At 44.9% G+C, this 18,606-nt stretch overlaps 1 protein-coding gene across 1 annotated transcript; it reads right to left on the bottom strand.

The window, feature by feature from the left end:
• Window positions 1–78: 78 nt before the first annotated feature.
• LOC129844378 (high-affinity choline transporter 1-like) lies at window positions 79–14,933 on the bottom strand. Its single transcript, XM_055912695.1, has 9 exons — window positions 14,750–14,933; window positions 13,069–13,182; window positions 12,407–12,562; window positions 9,625–9,773; window positions 8,973–9,116; window positions 7,047–7,200; window positions 4,360–4,577; window positions 2,711–2,881; window positions 79–489 (listed from the first exon to the last, which is right to left on the bottom strand). The coding sequence occupies exons 1-9, from the start codon at window positions 14,931–14,933 to the stop codon at window positions 130–132; spliced, it is 1,650 nt and encodes a 549-aa protein (XP_055768670.1). The 3' UTR covers window positions 79–129.
• Between the last annotated feature and the right edge of the window lie 3,673 nt (window positions 14,934–18,606).

The raw sequence follows: 18,606 nt of genomic DNA, 5'->3' as shown, positions 1-18,606 counted from the left end.
CAATAGATCTTTCCTTTCTCTATCCTGTCCAATAAACCAAAAATCTGTACCCAAAAAAATGTATAAAGTGCTTTGTAGTCCAGGGAAGTGTCTGGGAAACCGGCCTGTAAAAGTAGGTAGAAAAAAACCTTAACACTTTGTGGTGTCAAGCATTTGCTCAGAGACTGTACCGTCCTCCTCCTTCTCTTTCATCTCTCTGGCGCCACCAAGTGGCAAAGTCTGGAACTTTACCTGGAACACATCCCACCTCTCGGGCAGCCAGGCCTTATTGAACATCAGCTGAGCCAGCCAGGAGAAACCCAAGATGGCCGCCAGGGCCAGAAGCATACATATGGTCCTGATGGGGGAGCGCTGGACATAGACGCCGTCCTCCAGGGTGCATCCAGGGAAGTGGAGGACAGGGGGGAGGTTGAAGATGGGCTCCCCACAGAGGAGTCTCATCAGGCCCCCTACGAGGTATCCAGCCACGGCTCCATAGCCGTTGGAGACCTGAAGGAGGATGAAGAGAGTTCTTTTAGAAGTGATATTCTAGCCTGATGACTCACACTAACTTATTTTTCTGCTCTGTCGTTTCCTACATACTTTAGTTTCAGTGCCATCGTTGAAGCCGTTTGTGGGGACGAGGGGCAATGAGGGGCATTGTGCAAAACAGGGTCATCAGCGATTGGATCAAATCAAGTTGTATTTGTCACATGCGCCGAATACATTGAAATGCTTACTTACAAGCCCTTAACCAATAATGCAGTTATTTTTTTAAAGTAAAATAAATAAATAAAAGTAACAAATAATTAAAGAGCAGCAGTAAAATAACAAATCAGAGTATCAAAGCCAATTACACATTTTCAAACCGCTGTTTTACCCAGATGTGTTTTGGTTCTGGTCCAACCCATCGGTTTCTGGACCAATCAGACGGCCCTGAATGTGTTCACATTCGGTGAAGAATCGGGGAGGTACTCAGATCCAGACTCATTGTGGAGAAGAAACTAACGTCTGTGGGTGTGGCCTAGCGTTTGGCTGGAGCAAGGACTCTGGGTAGCCAGACGAATTATAACCTGGGTCTGTATCCACAAAGCCTCTCTGAGTAAGAGTGTTGATCTAGGATCAGTTTAGCCTTTTAGTTCATAATGAATGAGATGATATGGACAGGTTGGGACCTGATCATAATGAATGAGATGATATGGACAGGTTGGGACCTGATCCTAGATCATAATGAACTAGATGATATGGACAGGTTGGGACCTGATCCTAGATCATAATGAACTAGATGATATGGACAGGTTGGGACCTGATCATAATGAACTAGATGATATGGACAGGTTGGGGCCTGATCATAATGAACTAGATGATATGGACAGGTTGGGACCTGATCCTAGATCATAATGATTTAGATGATATGGACAGGTTGGGACCTGATCCTAGATCATAATGATTTAGATGATATGGACAGGTTGGGGCCTGATCATAATGATTTAGATGATATGGACAGGTTGGGACCTGATCATAATGAATGAGATGATATGGACAGGTTGGGACCTGATCCTAGATCATAATGAACTAGATGATATGGACAGGTTGGGACCTGATCCTAGATCATAATGATTTAGATATGGACAGGTTGGGACCTGATCATAATGAACTAGATGATATGGACAGGTTGGGACCTGATCCTAGATCATAATGAACTAGATGATATGGACAGGTTGGGACCTGATCCTAGATCATAATGATTTAGATATGGACAGGTTGGGACCTGATCATAATGAACTAGATGATATGGACAGGTTGGGACCTGATCCTAGATCATAATGATTTAGATATGGACAGGTTGGGACCTGATCATAATGAACTAGATGATATGGACAGGTTGGGACCTGATCATAATGAACTAGATGATATGGACAGGTTGGGACCTGATCATAATGAACTAGATGATATGGACAGGTTGGGACCTGATCCTAGATCATAATGATTTAGATATGGACAGGTTGGGACCTGATCATAATGAACTAGATGATATGGACAGGTTGGGACCTGATCATAATGAACTAGATGATATGGACAGGTTGGGACCTGATCCTAGATCATAATGATTTAGATATGGACAGGTTGGGGCCTGATCATAATGAACTAGATGATATGGACAGGTTGGGACCTGATCCTAGATCATAATGATTTAGATATGGACAGGTTGGGACCTGATCATAATGAACTAGATGATATGGACAGGTTGGGGCCTGATCAAAATGAACTAGATGATATGGACAGGTTGGGACCTGATCCTAGATCATAATGAACTAAGTGATATGGACAGGTTGGGACCTGATCATAGATCATAATGAATGAGATGATACGGGCAGGTTGGGACCTGATCCTAGATCATAATGATTTAGATATGGACAGGTTGGGGCCTGATCCTAGATTAGCACTTCTACTCTGAGACGCTTTGTGGCTAGGGCCGGTTTGTGCTCTTGCCATCTCCATTGCTGTAGTTGTCAAGCCGACCATTTGGCATGGTGATGAGTGAGTTGGCATGACGACGTCACAAACAGACTGGCACTCAGGCTAGTGACACACCACCATGTTTGTGATGCAGGGAAAAGACAAGGCCCACACACAATATCACCTCTGCATGTTACACACACACACACACACACACACACACACACACACACACACACACACACACACACACACACACACATACACACACCTGGAAGAAGAGGACGCAGATGAGCTGAGGGAAGATGATGGTGTAGGAGAGATCAGACGCCAGGATCCACAGGGCAAAGGTACTGTTGTGGAGGAGAGTGAGGGCCATCCCACACAGCCCCACCACCACCACCGACACACGGATCACCCACTGTATCTCCCTGTCTGAGGCCTGGAGGAGAGATACACACAAGATGGAGGCACAGTGGTCAGGACAAATCAAAGATGGAGGCATAATGGGCAGCACAGACACAAGATGGAGGCACGGTGGTCAGGACAAATCAAAGATGGAGGCACAGTGGTCAGGACAGATCAAAGATGGAGGCACAGTGGTCAGGACAGATCCAAGATGGAGGCACAGTGGGCAGGACAGATCCAAGATGGAGGCACAATGGGCAGGACAGATCCAAGATGGAGGCACAGTGGTCAGGACAGATCCAAGATGGTGGCACAGTGGTCAGGACAGATCCAAGATGGTGGCACAGTGGTCAGGACAGATCCAAGATGGTGGCACAGTGGTCAGGACAGATCAAAGATGGAGGCATAGTGGTCAGGACAAATCAAAGATGGAGGCACAGTGGTCAGGACAGATCAAAGATGGAGGCATAATGGGCAGCACAGATCAAAGATGGAGGCACAGTGGGCAGTACATATCCAAGATGGAGGCACAGTGGGCAGGACAGATCAAAGATGGAGGCATAGTGGTCAGGACAAATCAAAGATGGAGGTACAGTGGGCAGGACAGGTCCAAGATGGAGGCACAGTGGTCAGGACAGACACAAAATGGAGGTACAGCAGTTAACGGGGTGCGTTCCTCTGCCCATGCATGCCAGATCTTACAATGAGAGACAGACACAAAATGGAGGTACAGCAGTTAACGGGGTGTGTTCCTCTGCCCATGCATGCCAGATCTTACAATGAGAGACAGACACAAAATGGAGGTACAGCAGTTAACGGGGTGTGTTCCTCTGCCCATGCATGCCAGATCTTACAATGAGAGACAGACACAAAATGGAGGTACAGCAGTTACAGGGGTGTGTTCCTCTGCCCATGCATGCCAGATCTTACAGTGAGAGACAGACACAAAATGGAGGTACAGCAGTTAAAGTGGTGTGTTCCTCTGCCCATGCATGCCAGATCTTACAATGAGAGACAGACACAAGATGGAGGTACAGCAGTTATAATTATCCAAGTCAGAAGAGCTTGAACAGCCCTGTGGTGTAATACCCAGAGAAGTCACAAGAGGGAGCACGGAGTTAGGCTATATGTCCCAAAATATGTTAGGCCGTATGTCCCAAAATGCTATTACACTATAGAACCCAATGCAATGTTTTCAAATGTGAATTGAAAAATGTCTTGCCAATGTCCCAAAAATGGATGAAATAGGAAAACCCCCACTTATTTATGCACTTAGTGGTGATTTTCTGATACATGACCTATGACCTAGAACAGGACTAATGAACATGATGGTTCATCTCCATTGAGAATGTGTTTCAGTTCTGGACTAGTAGGTTTATTAATCTGTGTCTGGGAAAACAGACCTAAATTCCTTACTCAATACAGTAGAGGCGACTATCTGGTCACACACAGATTTATTAGAACGAGGTGTAAGTGATGGGATAGAACGAAAGCCTGCACCCAACCCTTCACCTGCTTCCGAATGATGTTCTTGTAGATGTTGGAGGAGAACATGGAGGCGGAGCTTAGGAGGCCAGAGTCCACTGATGACATCACTGCGGCGGCGATAGCCCCGATGCCGATGACGGACACGTAGGGCGGAGCCAGGTGCTGCAGGGCGATGGGGAGCACCAATCCCGTCTCGTTGCGCTCATACGGAGACGGAGACCCATACGATGTCAGGTTCCAGTCTGGAGACACACCAGGAAGTGTCAATAAAGTTTGGTTATTTTGACAATCACACTTTGACGAAGTCCAAAAGCGTAAACGCGATGCAAGTACACTGTGTATGAGCTATTTTATTTTTTTCACTTTGCAATCAGCTCATGTGAGCTGCAAGGAAACCAGATATATTCAAGGTATCTCGTGCTCCACAGAGAGTAATAACAAACATGCACTCTAGCCACAACACCAGGACACTGCCACTAGATTGGAGTGTGTTATGGTTCATGATGTGAGGTAGATGATAGGAGTAGTATACGGACATCAGATAACAGACAAGCCAGTCAACGACACACAACTCTTCTTCTCTGCTTTTAACCTTTATAACACCTTTAATAATATTAACTTGGAGGTGCTTATATTTGTCCATTATGCTTTAACAAGTGAACATGTGTTTAATTGTTATATTGTAATTATTTTGCCACTATGGCCTATTTATTGCCTTACCTCCCTTATCCTACCTCATTTGCACTCACTGTATATAGACTTTTTCTATTGTATTATTGCCTGTACGTTTGTTTATTCCATGTGTAACTCTGTTGTTTTTGTCCCACTGCTTTGCTTTATCTTGACCAGGTCACAGTTGTAAATGAGAACTTGTTCTCAACTGGTCTACCTGGTTAAATAAAGGTGCAATCAAATCAAATGTGTTTTTTATCTACATATCCCAACTCCCCCTGAGACACCGGCGGAGAGTTGGGGTCAGAGTCAGAGACAACCATTATACTGACACCCCTGGAGCAACACGACAACCATAATACTGACACCCCTGGAGCAACACGACAACCATTATACTGACACCCCTGGAACAACACGACAACCATTATACTGACACCCCTGGAGCAACACGACAACCATTATACTGACACCCCTGGAACAACACGACAACCATAATACTGACACCGCTGGAGCAACACGACAACCATTATACTGACACCCCTGGAGCAACACGACAACCATTATACTGACACCGCTGGAGCAACACGACAACCATTATACTGACACCCCTGGAGCAACACGACAACCATTATACTGACACCCCTGGAGCAACACGACAACCATTATACTGACACCCCTGGAGCAACACGACAACCATTATACTGACACCCCTGGAACAACACGACAACCATTATACTGACACCCCTGGAACAACACGACAACCATTATACTGACACCCCTGGAGCAACACGACAACCATTATACTGACACCCCTGGAGCAACACGACAACCATTATACTGACACCCCTGGAACAACACGACAACCATTATACTGACACCCCTGGAGCAACACGACAACCATTATACTGACACCCCTGGAACAACACGACAACCATTATACTGACACCCCTGGAGCAACACGACAACCATAATACTGACACCCCTGGAACAACACGACAACCATTATACTGACACCCCTGGAACAACACGACAACCATTATACTGACACCCCTGGAGCAACACGACAACCATTATACTGACACCCCTGGAGCAACACGACAACCATTATACTGACACCCCTGGAGCAACACGACAACCATTATACTGACACCCCTGGAGCAACACGACAACCATTATACTGACACCCCTGGAACAACACGACAACCATTATACTGACACCCCTGGAGCAACACGACAACCATTATACTGACACCCCTGGAACAACACGACAACCATTATACTGACACCCCTGGAGCAACACGACAACCATTATACTGACACCCCTGGAGCAACACGACAACCATTATACTGACACCCCTGGAACAACACGACAACCATTATACTGACACCCCTGGAGCAACACGACAACCATTATACTGACACCCCTGGAACAACACGACAACCATTATACTGACACCCCTGGAGCAACACGACAACCATTATACTGACACCCCTGGAGCAACACGACAACCATTATACTGACACCCCTGGAGCAACACGACAACCATTATACTGACACCCCTGGAGCAACACGACAACCATTATACTGACACCCCTGGAACAACACGACAACCATTATACTGACACCCCTGGAGCAACACGACAACCATTATACTGACACCCCTGGAACAACACGACAACCATTATACTGACACCCCTGGAGCAACACGACAACCATTATACTGACACCCCTGGAGCAACACGACAACCATTATACTGACACCCCTGGAGCAACACGACAACCATTATACTGACACCCCTGGAGCAACACGACAACCATTATACTGACACCCCTGGAACAACACGACAACCATTATACTGACACCCCTGGAGCAACACGACAACCATTATACTGACACCCCTGGAACAACACGACAACCATTATACTGACACCCCTGGAGCAATAAGGTATTAAGTTCCTTGCACAAGGGCACAACAACAGATTATTCACCTTGTCGGCTCCGGGATTCTAAACCCTTTTTCTTTTTGTACTTTCTTACCTGTGGAAGCGGCCACAGCCCCGACCAGAACAGAGGGGATCCCCAGGATGAGGACCATGGCGGCAGCCACGAAGCAGGTGACCTGGGCGTTAAACGAGGAGGAGGCAGAAAGCGTCCTCTGGTGGAAACATTGGAAAGACAAGCTACCCAACGCCTGGAGAAGAGAGGGAGGAGAGAGAGGGAGAAGAGAGGAGGGAGGGAGGAGGAGGAGGGAGAAGAGAGGGAGGGAGGAGGAGGGAGAAGAAGAGGGAGAGGAGGAGGGGGAGAATAAGGAGACCGAGGAGAAAGGGAAGATGACGAGGAGGATGAGAAGAACATAAATTAGATTGTTAGATTGTGAATTGGTGACAGGTAGCCTCACAGTTAAGGTTTGAATCCCTGAGCAGACTAGGTGATAAATCTGTCAATGTGCCATTGAGCAAGGTACTTAACCCTTATTGCTCCTGTAAGTCCCTCTGGATAAGACTGCCTGGTAAATGACGTACATGAATCATTTCTGTTTGTGTGATTTAAGTAGAAGTAGAATGGGGCCTTTAGTGTCCAGGATGTTTTTTGTATTGTAGAGTCATAGTGAGGTAGAGGAAAGGGCTGTTTGTGGTTTTGGGGGACTGTCTGTTAGAACGCTTGAGACTGGAAACCACAGATATGCTGCATGGCCGAACAACAACAAGATAAGAGGAAGTGGTGCCAACAGTGGTTGAGATTGTAGAAACTCCTGGGTCATGGTTAACACAAGACCATGTCCTTAATGAGGATGAAAGCGTCTGTGGAAAGTGCTGTGTCATGTTAGTGGGAAACTACTTTAGTATGTCATTGTTGGAGCAGGGGGGGGGGGAGCTTTGATAGGATGTGAGAGAGTGCTGTGACTAGTTTAGTATGTCATTGTTGGAGCGGGGGGGGGGGAGCTTTGATAGGATGTGAGAGAGTGCTGTGACTAGTTTAGTATGTCATTGTTTGAGCGGGGGGAGAAGCTTTGATAGGATGTGAGAGAGTGCTGTGACTAGTTTAGTATGTCATTGTTTGAGCAGGGGGGGGAGCTTTGATAGGATGTCAGAGAGTGCTGTGACTAGTTTAGTATGTCATTGTTGGAGCGGGGGGAGAAGCTTTGACAGGATGTGAGAGAGTGCTGTGACTAGTTTAGTATGTCATTGTTTGAGCAGGGGGAGGAGCTTTGACAGGATGTGAGAGAGTGCTGTGACTAGTTTAGTATGTCATTGTTGGAGCGGGGGGAGGAGCTTTGATAGGATGTGAGAGAGTGCTGCCATTCCAACGGGGATTCAGCTGTTGAGTCTCTTTTACTATTAAACAACTGAACTTCACTCAGAGTTTTGACTCTTTCGTAACGAATGAGTTTATTGCAGATTGATTCCTCCTTATCAAGGTGCAGCAAAGAGTTCTGAGAAGTAGAGAAAACATGGAAGATATAGGATATGGGAAAGACACTGGTGATATGACTGTAATGTAGAGGAGAGGAGAGAGTCTGGTGATATGACTGTAATGTAGAGGAGAGGAGAGAGAGTCTGGTGATATGACTGTAATGTAGAGGAGAGGAGAGAGTCTGGTGATATGACTGTAATGTAGAGGAGAGAGACTGGTGATATGACTGTAATGTAGAGGAGAGAGACTGGTGATATGACTGTAATGTAGAGGAGAGAGACTGGTGATATGACTGTAATGTAGAGGAGAGGAGAGACACTGGTGATATGACTGTAATGTAGAGGAGAGAGACTGGTGATATGACTGTAATGTAGACGAGAGAGACTGGTGATATGACTGTAATGTAGAGGAGAGGAGAGACACTGGTGATATGACTGTAATGTAGAGGAGAGAGACTGGTGATATGACTGTAATGTAGAGGAGAGGAGAGAGACTGGTGATTAATCAACCAATCATCCATCCATCCATCAATGAATCAGTTGAACTCACCACCAATAAGAAGTCATCAACCCACTTGAAGACCTTCTCCTTCTCCATGACCCCCAGCCACGGGGCCTGGTAGGTGTGGTTGAAGGCTGTCTGGGTGATGTCACCCACCACTGGGTTGACCATGAGGAACGGAACGCACAGCCACTGGCAGCAGAGGCAGGAAATACCAAATAAAAAAATGATTAACTCCTGTCTTCGGGTGCTGCCACACTGAGACACATGAACATACAGTACATTTAATATGATAATGATAATTGTCTGTTTTGTCCATCAAAAGTACATCTAGTCAACTATGTTCAGACGAGTTCCATCCATTTAAAGACAGACCGTTTGTGTGGTTTTTGTTGGGCAATCATCTCCGTTGTCAATCATCCGACTGCAGATCACTCCCATTGAAAAACGTGTTGGCTCCATCCAAAATACATGGACAACGGTTCCACGGCCTCTAAACACTCACCAGACTGGTTTAGATTCAAAATGTCCGCCTGTCACTCACCAGACTGGATTGGATTCAAAATGGCCGCCTGTCACTCACCAGACTGGATTGGATTCAAAATGGCCGCCTGTCACTCACCAGACTGGATTGGATTTAAAATGGCCGCCTGTCACTCACCAGACTGGATTGGATTTAAAATGGCCGCCTGTTACTCACCAGACTGAAGAAGATGAGGATGAGCTGGATGACGTCGGTGTAGGCGACAGAGTAGAGTCCTCCCAGTAGAGTGTAGATGATGGCCACCACTGCAGAAATCCCCACAGAGTAGGAGTAGGGCAGGTCCAGAATAACACTCATGGTGCCACCTGCAGCACAAACACACACACACACATTTAGCTCAGCGGGCTAACACAGTTTTGTGGCACCACAGATAAAAACTGTAAAACCAGGTTAAACTGAGTTGGCCCCTCACAGTTATACTGGAAGTGTGAAAAGACATAATTGCCGGGCTTGAAGTAATAAACCACATTCTTCACACGCCAGCTAGAATGAGCATGACTGAGTTTCAACAAGTGGCAGGTTAATTAAAAACACGTATGACCTGTTTCTCCTCCCTGATCGAATTACTCTATCTAGTACCAACCTGGGTCCAGCATCTCACCAAGCTGGGGCGTTGAGTAACTATTCCCCAGGTTACTGTATCTAGAACCAACCTGGGTCCAGCATCTCACCAAGCTGGGGCGTTGAGTAACTATTCCCCAGGTTACTCTATCTAGAACCAACCTGGGTCCAGCATCTCACCAAGCTGGGGCGTTGAGTAACTAATCCCCAGGTTACTCTATCTAGAACCAACCTGGGTCCAGCATCTCACCAAGCTGGGGCGTTGAGTAACTATTCCCCAGGTTACTCTATCTAGAACCAACCTGGGTCCAGCATCTCACCAAGCTGGGGCGTTGAGTAACTGTTCCCCAGGTTACTCTATCTAGAACCAACCTGGGTCCAGCATCTCACCAAGCTGGGGCGTTCAGTAACTAATCCCCAGGTTACTCTATCTAGAACCAACCTGGGTCCAGCATCTCACCAAGCTGGGGCGTTGAGTAACTATTCCCCAGGTTACTGTATCTAGAACCAACCTGGGTCCAGCATCTCACCAAGCTGGGGCGTTGAGTAACTATTCCCCAGGTTACTGTATCTAGAACCAACCTGGGTCCAGCATCTCACCAAGCTGGGGTGTTGAGTAACTAATCCCCAGGTTACTCTATCTAGAACCAACCTGGGTCCAGCATCTCACCAAGCTGGGGCGTTGAGTAACTATTCCCAGATTACTCTATCTAGAACCAACCTGGGTCCAGCATCTCACCAAGCTGGGGCGTTGAGTAACTATTCCCCAGGTTACTCTATCTAGAACCGACCTGTGTCCAGCATCTCACCAAGCTGGGGCGTTGAGTAACTATTCCCCAGGTTACTCTATCTAGAACCGACCTGCGTCCAGCATCTCACCAAGCTGGGGCGTTGAGTAACTATTCCCCAGGTTACTCTATCTAGAACCAACCTGGGTCCAGCATCTCACCAAGCTGGGGCGTTGAGTAACTATTCCCCAGGTTACTCTATCTAGAACCAACCTGGGTCCAGCATCTCACCAAGCTGGGGCGTTGAGTAACTATTCCCAGATTACTCTATCTAGAACCAACCTGGGTCCAGCATCTCACCAAGCTGGGGCGTTGAGTAACTATTCCCAGATTACTCTATCTAGAACCAACCTGGGTCCAGCATCTCACCAAGCTGGGGCGTTGAGTAACTATTCCCCAGATTACTCTATCTAGAACCAACCTGGGTCCAGCATCTCACCAAGCTGGGGCGTTGAGTAACTAATCCCCAGGTTACTCTATCTAGAACCAACCTGGGTCCAGCATCTCACCAAGCTGGGGCGTTGAGTAACTATTCCCAGATTACTCTATCTAGTACCAACCTGGGTCCAGCATCTCACCAAGCTGGGGCGTTGAGTAACTATTCCCCAGGTTACTCTATCTAGAACCAACCTGGGTCCAGCATCTCACCAAGCTGGGGCGTTGAGTAACTAATCCCCAGGTTACTCTATCTAGAACCAACCTGGGTCCAGCATCTCACCAAGCTGGGGCGTTGAGTAACTATTCCCCAGGTTACTCTATCTAGAACCAACCTGGGTCCAGCATCTCACCAAGCTGGGGCGTTGAGTAACTATTCCCCAGGTTACTCTATCTAGAACCAACCTGGGTCCAGCATCTCACCAAGCTGGGGCGTTGAGTAACTATTCCCCAGGTTACTCTATCTAGAACCAACCTGGGTCCAGCATCTCACCAAGCTGGGGCGTTGAGTAACTAATCCCCAGGTTACTCTATCTAGAACCAACCTGGGTCCAGCATCTCACCAAGCTGGGGCGTTGAGTAACTAATCCCCAGGTCGTTGCTGTAAATGACAATGTGTTCTCAGTCAACTTACCTGGTAAAATAAGGGTGAATTGAAGAGTTTAACCTCCATAAAGTCAACCTTGACAGGTCCATCAGGAAAGAATGTCTGTGTCTACAATGGTACCCTCTCCCTTATATAGAGCATTACTTTGGACCGGGGCCCATTGGGAATATACAGAGAATAGGGTGTCATTTTGGACGGAGCCAATGACTTGACATACTTAACAGAGATGTATGGTGTCCAAAACTGGCTAGTTAGTGAATGATTGTGTGTTTTTGTGTCTGTTTATCTAAGTTGTCCGATGCAGGGTAGAATATGGCTCCTGCTTTGTAACACCAGACAGTGGCTAGCGGTTCAGATTCAACTGCACTCTGTGTGTGTGTGTGTGTTTTGTGTGCAGCGAATGATTTGGGGTTTTATGTGTTTACACTTTACAGTGATTGTGTGTTTTGTGTGCACCAAATGATTTTGCACTTTGTGTTTACAGTGATTATGTGTGTTGTGTGTTTGAAACAGTTGTTTGTTGCTGTTGTTTTGTTGTACATATTACCTAGTCCGACGAGTGTGCAGGCGACCCACAGTGCATCCATTACAAGGGCAGGGAGCACCAGAGCTCCACTCACTACTCTCCCATACTTGATCTGGAAGGGATCCATCATAGTAACATACTTCTTCTCCCTCATCGGTTTGGCAAAGAATATACCACCTGAGATAAAAGAGGGAGAGAGGGGGGGAGAGAGAGGAGGAAGAGAGAGGGGTGGAGTGAGAGTGAGAGAGAGGGGGGGGGGGTGAGAGACGGGGAGAGGAGGATGAGCGAGAGAGGGGGTGGAGAGGAAGAGGGAGAGAGGGGGGGAGATGAAGAGAGAGAGGGGGGGGAGGAAGAGGGAGAGAGGGGGAGGAGAGGAAGAGGGAGATCAAATAAAACAGTGCACCAATAACAAGCCGATAAGGTTTGGTGTGTAGAATGTTTGAATGAATTGAAGGTCAGTTAAAAACTACAGACTGGGATGTTTCAGCACAACAACGTCCCGCCACTTAAAATGTTGGAAACTTTGATATTCTTACATTTTCAATTAATATTTCTGATTGTGAAGTATAAAGCTGGGAGTTTGTGTGTGTGTGTGTGTGTGTGTGTGTGTGTGTGTGTGTGTGTGTGTGTGTGTGTGTGTGTGTGTGTGTGTGTGTGTGTGTGTGTGTGTGTGCGCGTCTTACCGATGATGAAGGAGACGGAGCTCTGTAGGGGCATGAAAGCCCAGACCAGACCCAGGTTAGGGTTATAGACCACCTCCGCTATCCCTACGATAAAGCCTCCTCCAACCCACGTAGCTGAGGACACACACACACACACACCGTTTGTCCAAAGGTAAGGAATGATCTATACTGTATCTACAGTACAGTGTGAATACAGTAATAGTGAGTACAGGTGTAAAGGTACAGTACAGTATGAATACAGTAATAGTGAGTACAGGTGTAAAGGTACAGTACAGTGTGAATACAGTAATAGTGAGTACAGGTTTAAAGGTACAGTATGAATACAGTAATAGTGAGTACAGGTGTAAAGGTGTAAAGGTACAGTACAGTATGAATACAGTAATAGTGAGTACAGGTGTAAAGGTACAGTATGAATACAGTAATAGTGAGTACAGGTGTAAAGGTACAGTATGAATACAGTAATAGTGAGTACAGGTGTAAAGGTACAGTATGAATACAGTAATAGTGAGTACAGGTGTAAAGGTACAGTACGAATACAGTAATAGTGAGTACAGGTGTAAAGGTACAGTACAGTGTGAATACAGTAATAGTGAGTACAGGTGTAAAGATACAGTACAGTATGAATACAGTAATAGTGAGTACAGGTGTAAAGGTACAGTATGAATACAGTAATAGTGAGTACAGGTGTAAAGGTACAGTACGAATACAGTAATAGTGAGTACAGGTGTAAAGGTACAGTACAGTGTGAATACAGTAATAGTGAGTACAGGTGTAAAGGTACAGTATGAATACAGTAATAGTGAGTACAGGTGTAAAGGTACAGTACAGTGTGAATACAGTAATAGTGAGTACAGGTGTAAAGGTACAGTATGAATACAGTAATAGTGAGTACAGGTGTAAAGGTACAGTATGAATACAGTAATAGTGAGTACAGGTGTAAAGATACAGTACAGTATGAATACAGTAATAGTGAGTACAGGTGTAAAGGTACAGTACAGTGTGAATACAGTAATAGTGAGTACAGGTGTAAAGGTACAGTATGAATACAGTAATAGTGAGTACAGGTGTAAAGGTACAGTACAGTGTGAATACAGTAATAGTGAGTACAGGTGTAAAGGTACAGTACAGTATGAATACAGTAATAGTGAGTACAGGTGTAAAGGTACAGTACAGTGTGAATACAGTAATAGTGAGTACAGGTGTAAAGGTACAGTACAGTATGAATACAGTAATAGTGAGTACATGTGAAAAGATACAGTACAGTGTGAATACAGTAATAGTGAGTACATGTGAAAAGATACAGTACAGTGTGAATACAGTAATAGTGAGTACAGGTGTAAAGGTACAGTACAGTATGAATACAGTAATAGTGAGTACAGGTGTAAAGGTACAGTATGAATACAGTAATAGTGAGTACAGGTGTAAAGGTACAGTACAGTATGAATACAGTAATAGTGAGTACAGGTGTAAAGGTACAGTATGAATACAGTAATAGTGAGTACAGGTGTAAAGGTACAGTACAGTATGAATACAGTAATAGTGAGTACAGGTGTAAAGGTACAGTACAGTATGAATACAGTAATAGTGAGTACAGGTGTAAAGGTACAGTGTGAATATAGTAATAGTGAGTACAGGTATAAAGCATTACACAGATCTAAAGACACGCCCACACCTCACCTACCAGTCATGGTGAATATTCCCACAAGCAGGCCGATATTCCTGTCTCCCAGTAAGGTTATCTCTGTCTTGTCTCCCTTGCTTTTCTTCTCCATAGCCCTGGACTTCCGAGCCGCCCACAAACCTGTCCCCAGGACCAACAGATAGAACACTGCCATGGCAACCACACCTGGAATGTTCAGAACCATGGTGGAACACTAAGAACACTCACAGACAGAACAGTGACTGTCAGGAGTTCTGTCTAGTTCTAGTTGTAGTAGTAGCAATAGCAGCAGTATAGTCTTGTTCCTGGTTAGATAGCTCAGGGCATCTGCTCTTTTATACTTCTGGCTTGATTGGTCGCAGTGGAGGAGGAGTAAAGGGAAGTGGGCAGGGCATTCAAAGCAGTAAGGAAAGCATATGGTGATTGGTAGGTAAGAAGTAAGGCGAGCATGAAGTCATTGGTAGATAAATAGTAAGGAGAGCATGAAGTCATTGGTAGATAAATAGTAAGGAGAGCATGAAGTCATTGGTAGATAAATAGTAAGAAGTAAGGAGAGCATGGAAGTCCTTAATAAATGATAAAACGGCATGCCTGGGGCTCACGTAATACTGACAGTCGGTACCTGGAGAGCTCATAGGATGGAGTCAAAACCAAATGTTACTGAGTACCTCTTTTGGGAGTTCCCTTAGTGTTACCACAATGCTTTTCTCCATGTTCACGGGAATATAAAAGACAAAACTTGTCCGAGTTAGCAACAGTAACTAAGGTGGCGGGGCTTAGTGCACATATTGATGGGTACACTTCAGAGGAGGCTGGTGGATTTAAGGAGGATTGGCTCATTGTAATGGCTGGAATAGAATCCATGGAATGGTATCGAACACATACTGTATGTTTGACTCAGTTCCGTTTATTCCATTCCAGCCAATTACAATGAGCCTGTCCTCCAATAGGTCCGCCCACCAGCCTCCTCTGGTACACTTTCTGCTTTTACGTCCTGCTTGGCTCCAATGAGTACACGCGAATTATGTATATAAACCCTGGATTGGTGATGCTATGTATTGGCCAATGAGAGTCTTTGAAGCCACCGGTCGGCCATATTGACACTTCCCAGTAGGAACATTCTCCATGGGAACAAATGGAATTCTACAGTATTTCAATCAAATGTTTCAAGGACAAATATACATGTATTTAAGTATTTTTTTGTTGTTGTCGTGGGGACAGTATCATTAGTAATCTCTAAAAATTATATTTTAAGGAAAATGTTTTAATGTATTTTAAAATGTTGTATTTTTATGTTTAGCTCACATAATATAGTTTTAAAATATGCTTTAATCAATCAATCAAATATATTTGCATCAACCGATGTCACAAAGTGCTATACAGAAACCCAGCCTAAAACCCCAAACAGCAAGCAATGCAGATGTAGAAGCACGGTGGCTTTGAAAAACTCCCTAGAAAGGCTAAAACCTAGGAAGAAACATAGAGAGGAACCAGGCTCTGAGGGGTGGCCAGTTCCTCTTCTGGCTGTGCTGGGTTAAGGTGTCTGTAATAGAATAAAGAGATAAAAAGTGAATGTAGACATTAATAAATGCATTTCTATATCTTCCACGAATAGTTTTACAACAGGGAGGGAGTACCAAGTTGGAGGCACGGTGGCTTCAAACTACACCTAACAGTCATCTAGTGCTTTTATAAGTCGTTGGTACACTCAACGTACACTTATAAGGCGGTCGTTGACATGAATGGCAACGCCCTTTCTATCCATTCTATTTCAATGCCTCACGCAGCGACAGCACCTGGGGCGCAGTGATCACTGTGAGTGAAGTGCTGAAAGATTCATTTTCACAGGCATAGAAATTGGTGGAATTTTTTTTCGGGAAGTCAACTCAAATATGACGTTGTCCTCGTGTTTCTTTGCTATTTACATTGTTTTCTTCACATGCGAGGTTGTTTTTCAATGTTAGTTTGAGCTTGCTCAACTGCTAGAGAAGAGACAGGCATGCCTGAAGTGCATTCCTGTTACCACGGTAACCTCCCACCCTTAAAGGGGCAGCTGACATTTTTTTGTCTCACCTAAGTGACATTTAGTAATTTCTTATAATAAAAACACTTCCCCAAAATACTTGCTTTGTGCTCCTAAATGTGTTTGTGTGTTCCTAAATGTGTTTGTGTGTTCCTAAATGTGTTTGTGTGCTCCTACATGTTTCAAATTAAGAGTACATGTGCTCCTGGTACAAAACATGTCAGCATAGAGCCCTGGATATGTAGATTAAAAACAGGAGTGGTCTCAGGACCGCAGTTCAACACATTTTTCCATGGGGCAGATAGAACATGTTGCATTTAAAAAAATAATTTCCTGCTATTCTAAACATTTTGCCATATAATGTCTCAGCTAAGACTAAATATCACTGACCCTATATAATGTCTCAGCTAAGACTAAATATCACTGACTCTATATAATGTCTCAGCTAAGACTAAATATCACTGACCCTATATAATGTCTCAGCTAAGACTAAATATCACTGACCCTATATAATGTCTCAGCTAAGACTAAACTACATCCACATGATGTGATAGAGACGGGGTGAAAGGTGAAGGAGAGAGAAGGAGAGAGAGAAAAAGAGGTAAGGAGAGAGGAGAGAGAAGGAAAGAGAGAAAAAGAGGGAAGGAGAGAGGAGAGAGAAAAAGAGGTAAGGAGAAAGGAGAGAGAAAAAAAGAGGAAAGGAGAGAGAGAGAGAGAGAGAGAAAAAGAGGAAAGGAGAGAGGAGAGAGAGAGAGAGAGAGAAAAAGAGGAAAGGAGAGAGGCTATTCAATGATTATTTAGACTAGAGTGGGGGAATCCAAAACAACTTCAGTTTGTACTGTAATAACAACATATATGAAAACAATAGGATGAAGCCAAGGTCGTAGGTTCAACAACCCTACTGGCCAAGGGGACTGAGGTCTACTGTCTCTGAACCAGGGATAAGCCAAGGGGACTGAGATCTACTGTCTCTGAACCAGGGATAAGCCAAGGTCACAGGTTCAACAACCCTACTGGCCAAGAGGACTGAGATATACTGTCTCTGAACCAGGGATAAGCCAAGGTCGCAGGTTCAACAACTGTACTGGCCAAGGGGACTGAGATCTACTGTGTCTCTGAACCTTCCCAGCTGTCATCACTATCAGGGTCTATGTAATGTTTATCTGGACATTAAACCCCCTGATCCATGTTCACATCTCTATACAAATCTCATGTTATTGGTCACATGCGGCGAATACAACAGCTGTAGACATCACCGTGAAATGCTTACTGACAGTTAAGAAAAGATTTACTAAATTACCTTTATTTTTATTTTTATTAACACTATAAAATAACAATAACGAGGCTATTTACAGGTGGTACCAGTAACAAGTCAATGTGTAGTGGGTACAAGTTAGTCGAGGTAATTGAGGTAATAGGTACATTTAGCTAGAACCTGCTTGGCTTTTGCAGTGAAACAACAGTCCTACATCCTATCAACATGCTCAAACTGAGGATGGGGACAGACCGTTCCTGCTATGGGGTCAGCGATGCCTGAGGCAAGGGAGGCAACCTTGGTGTCCATGACATTAACCTCTTAACCTCACAGCTGACAAGACAAAGTCACTCTCTTCAAACGTCCTCCCACTGAAGAAAAAAGCAAGATGTTGCTGTCAAGTCACACAGCAATAATTAAAATCATGTGAACTTGCTGGAGCTCTCTGTATGTAAATATACACGCATATCAAGTGGTATCAACACTATCCAATCACGACAGATACTGTACTGGCCTAATAAATAGGCTGCCTGACTACTAAATTGACTGGAAGCATCAACGAGACATTTACCTAGAAAACATGACAAAGTTAACATACAG

The sequence above is a fragment of the Salvelinus fontinalis genome, unplaced genomic scaffold (genome assembly GCF_029448725.1).
Source record: "Salvelinus fontinalis isolate EN_2023a unplaced genomic scaffold, ASM2944872v1 scaffold_0202, whole genome shotgun sequence".
Lineage (NCBI taxonomy): Eukaryota > Metazoa > Chordata > Actinopteri > Salmoniformes > Salmonidae > Salvelinus > Salvelinus fontinalis.
This window is presented reverse-complemented; position numbering and strand designations above follow the sequence as displayed.

Excerpts from the sequence above, each read along its gene's own strand:
- LOC129844378 (XM_055912695.1), bottom strand. The coding sequence starts at position 14,933 with ATGGTTCTGAACATTCCAGGTGTGGTTGCCATGGCAGTGTTCTATCTG. Across the intron at positions 12,563-13,068 it reads CTCCGTCTCCTTCATCATCG|GTGGTATATTCTTTGCCAAA; the intron begins GTAAGACGCGCA and ends CTTTTATCTCAG. Across the intron at positions 9,774-12,406 it reads CTGCACACTCGTCGGACTAG|GTGGCACCATGAGTGTTATT; the intron begins GTAATATGTACA and ends TTTGTGCTGCAG.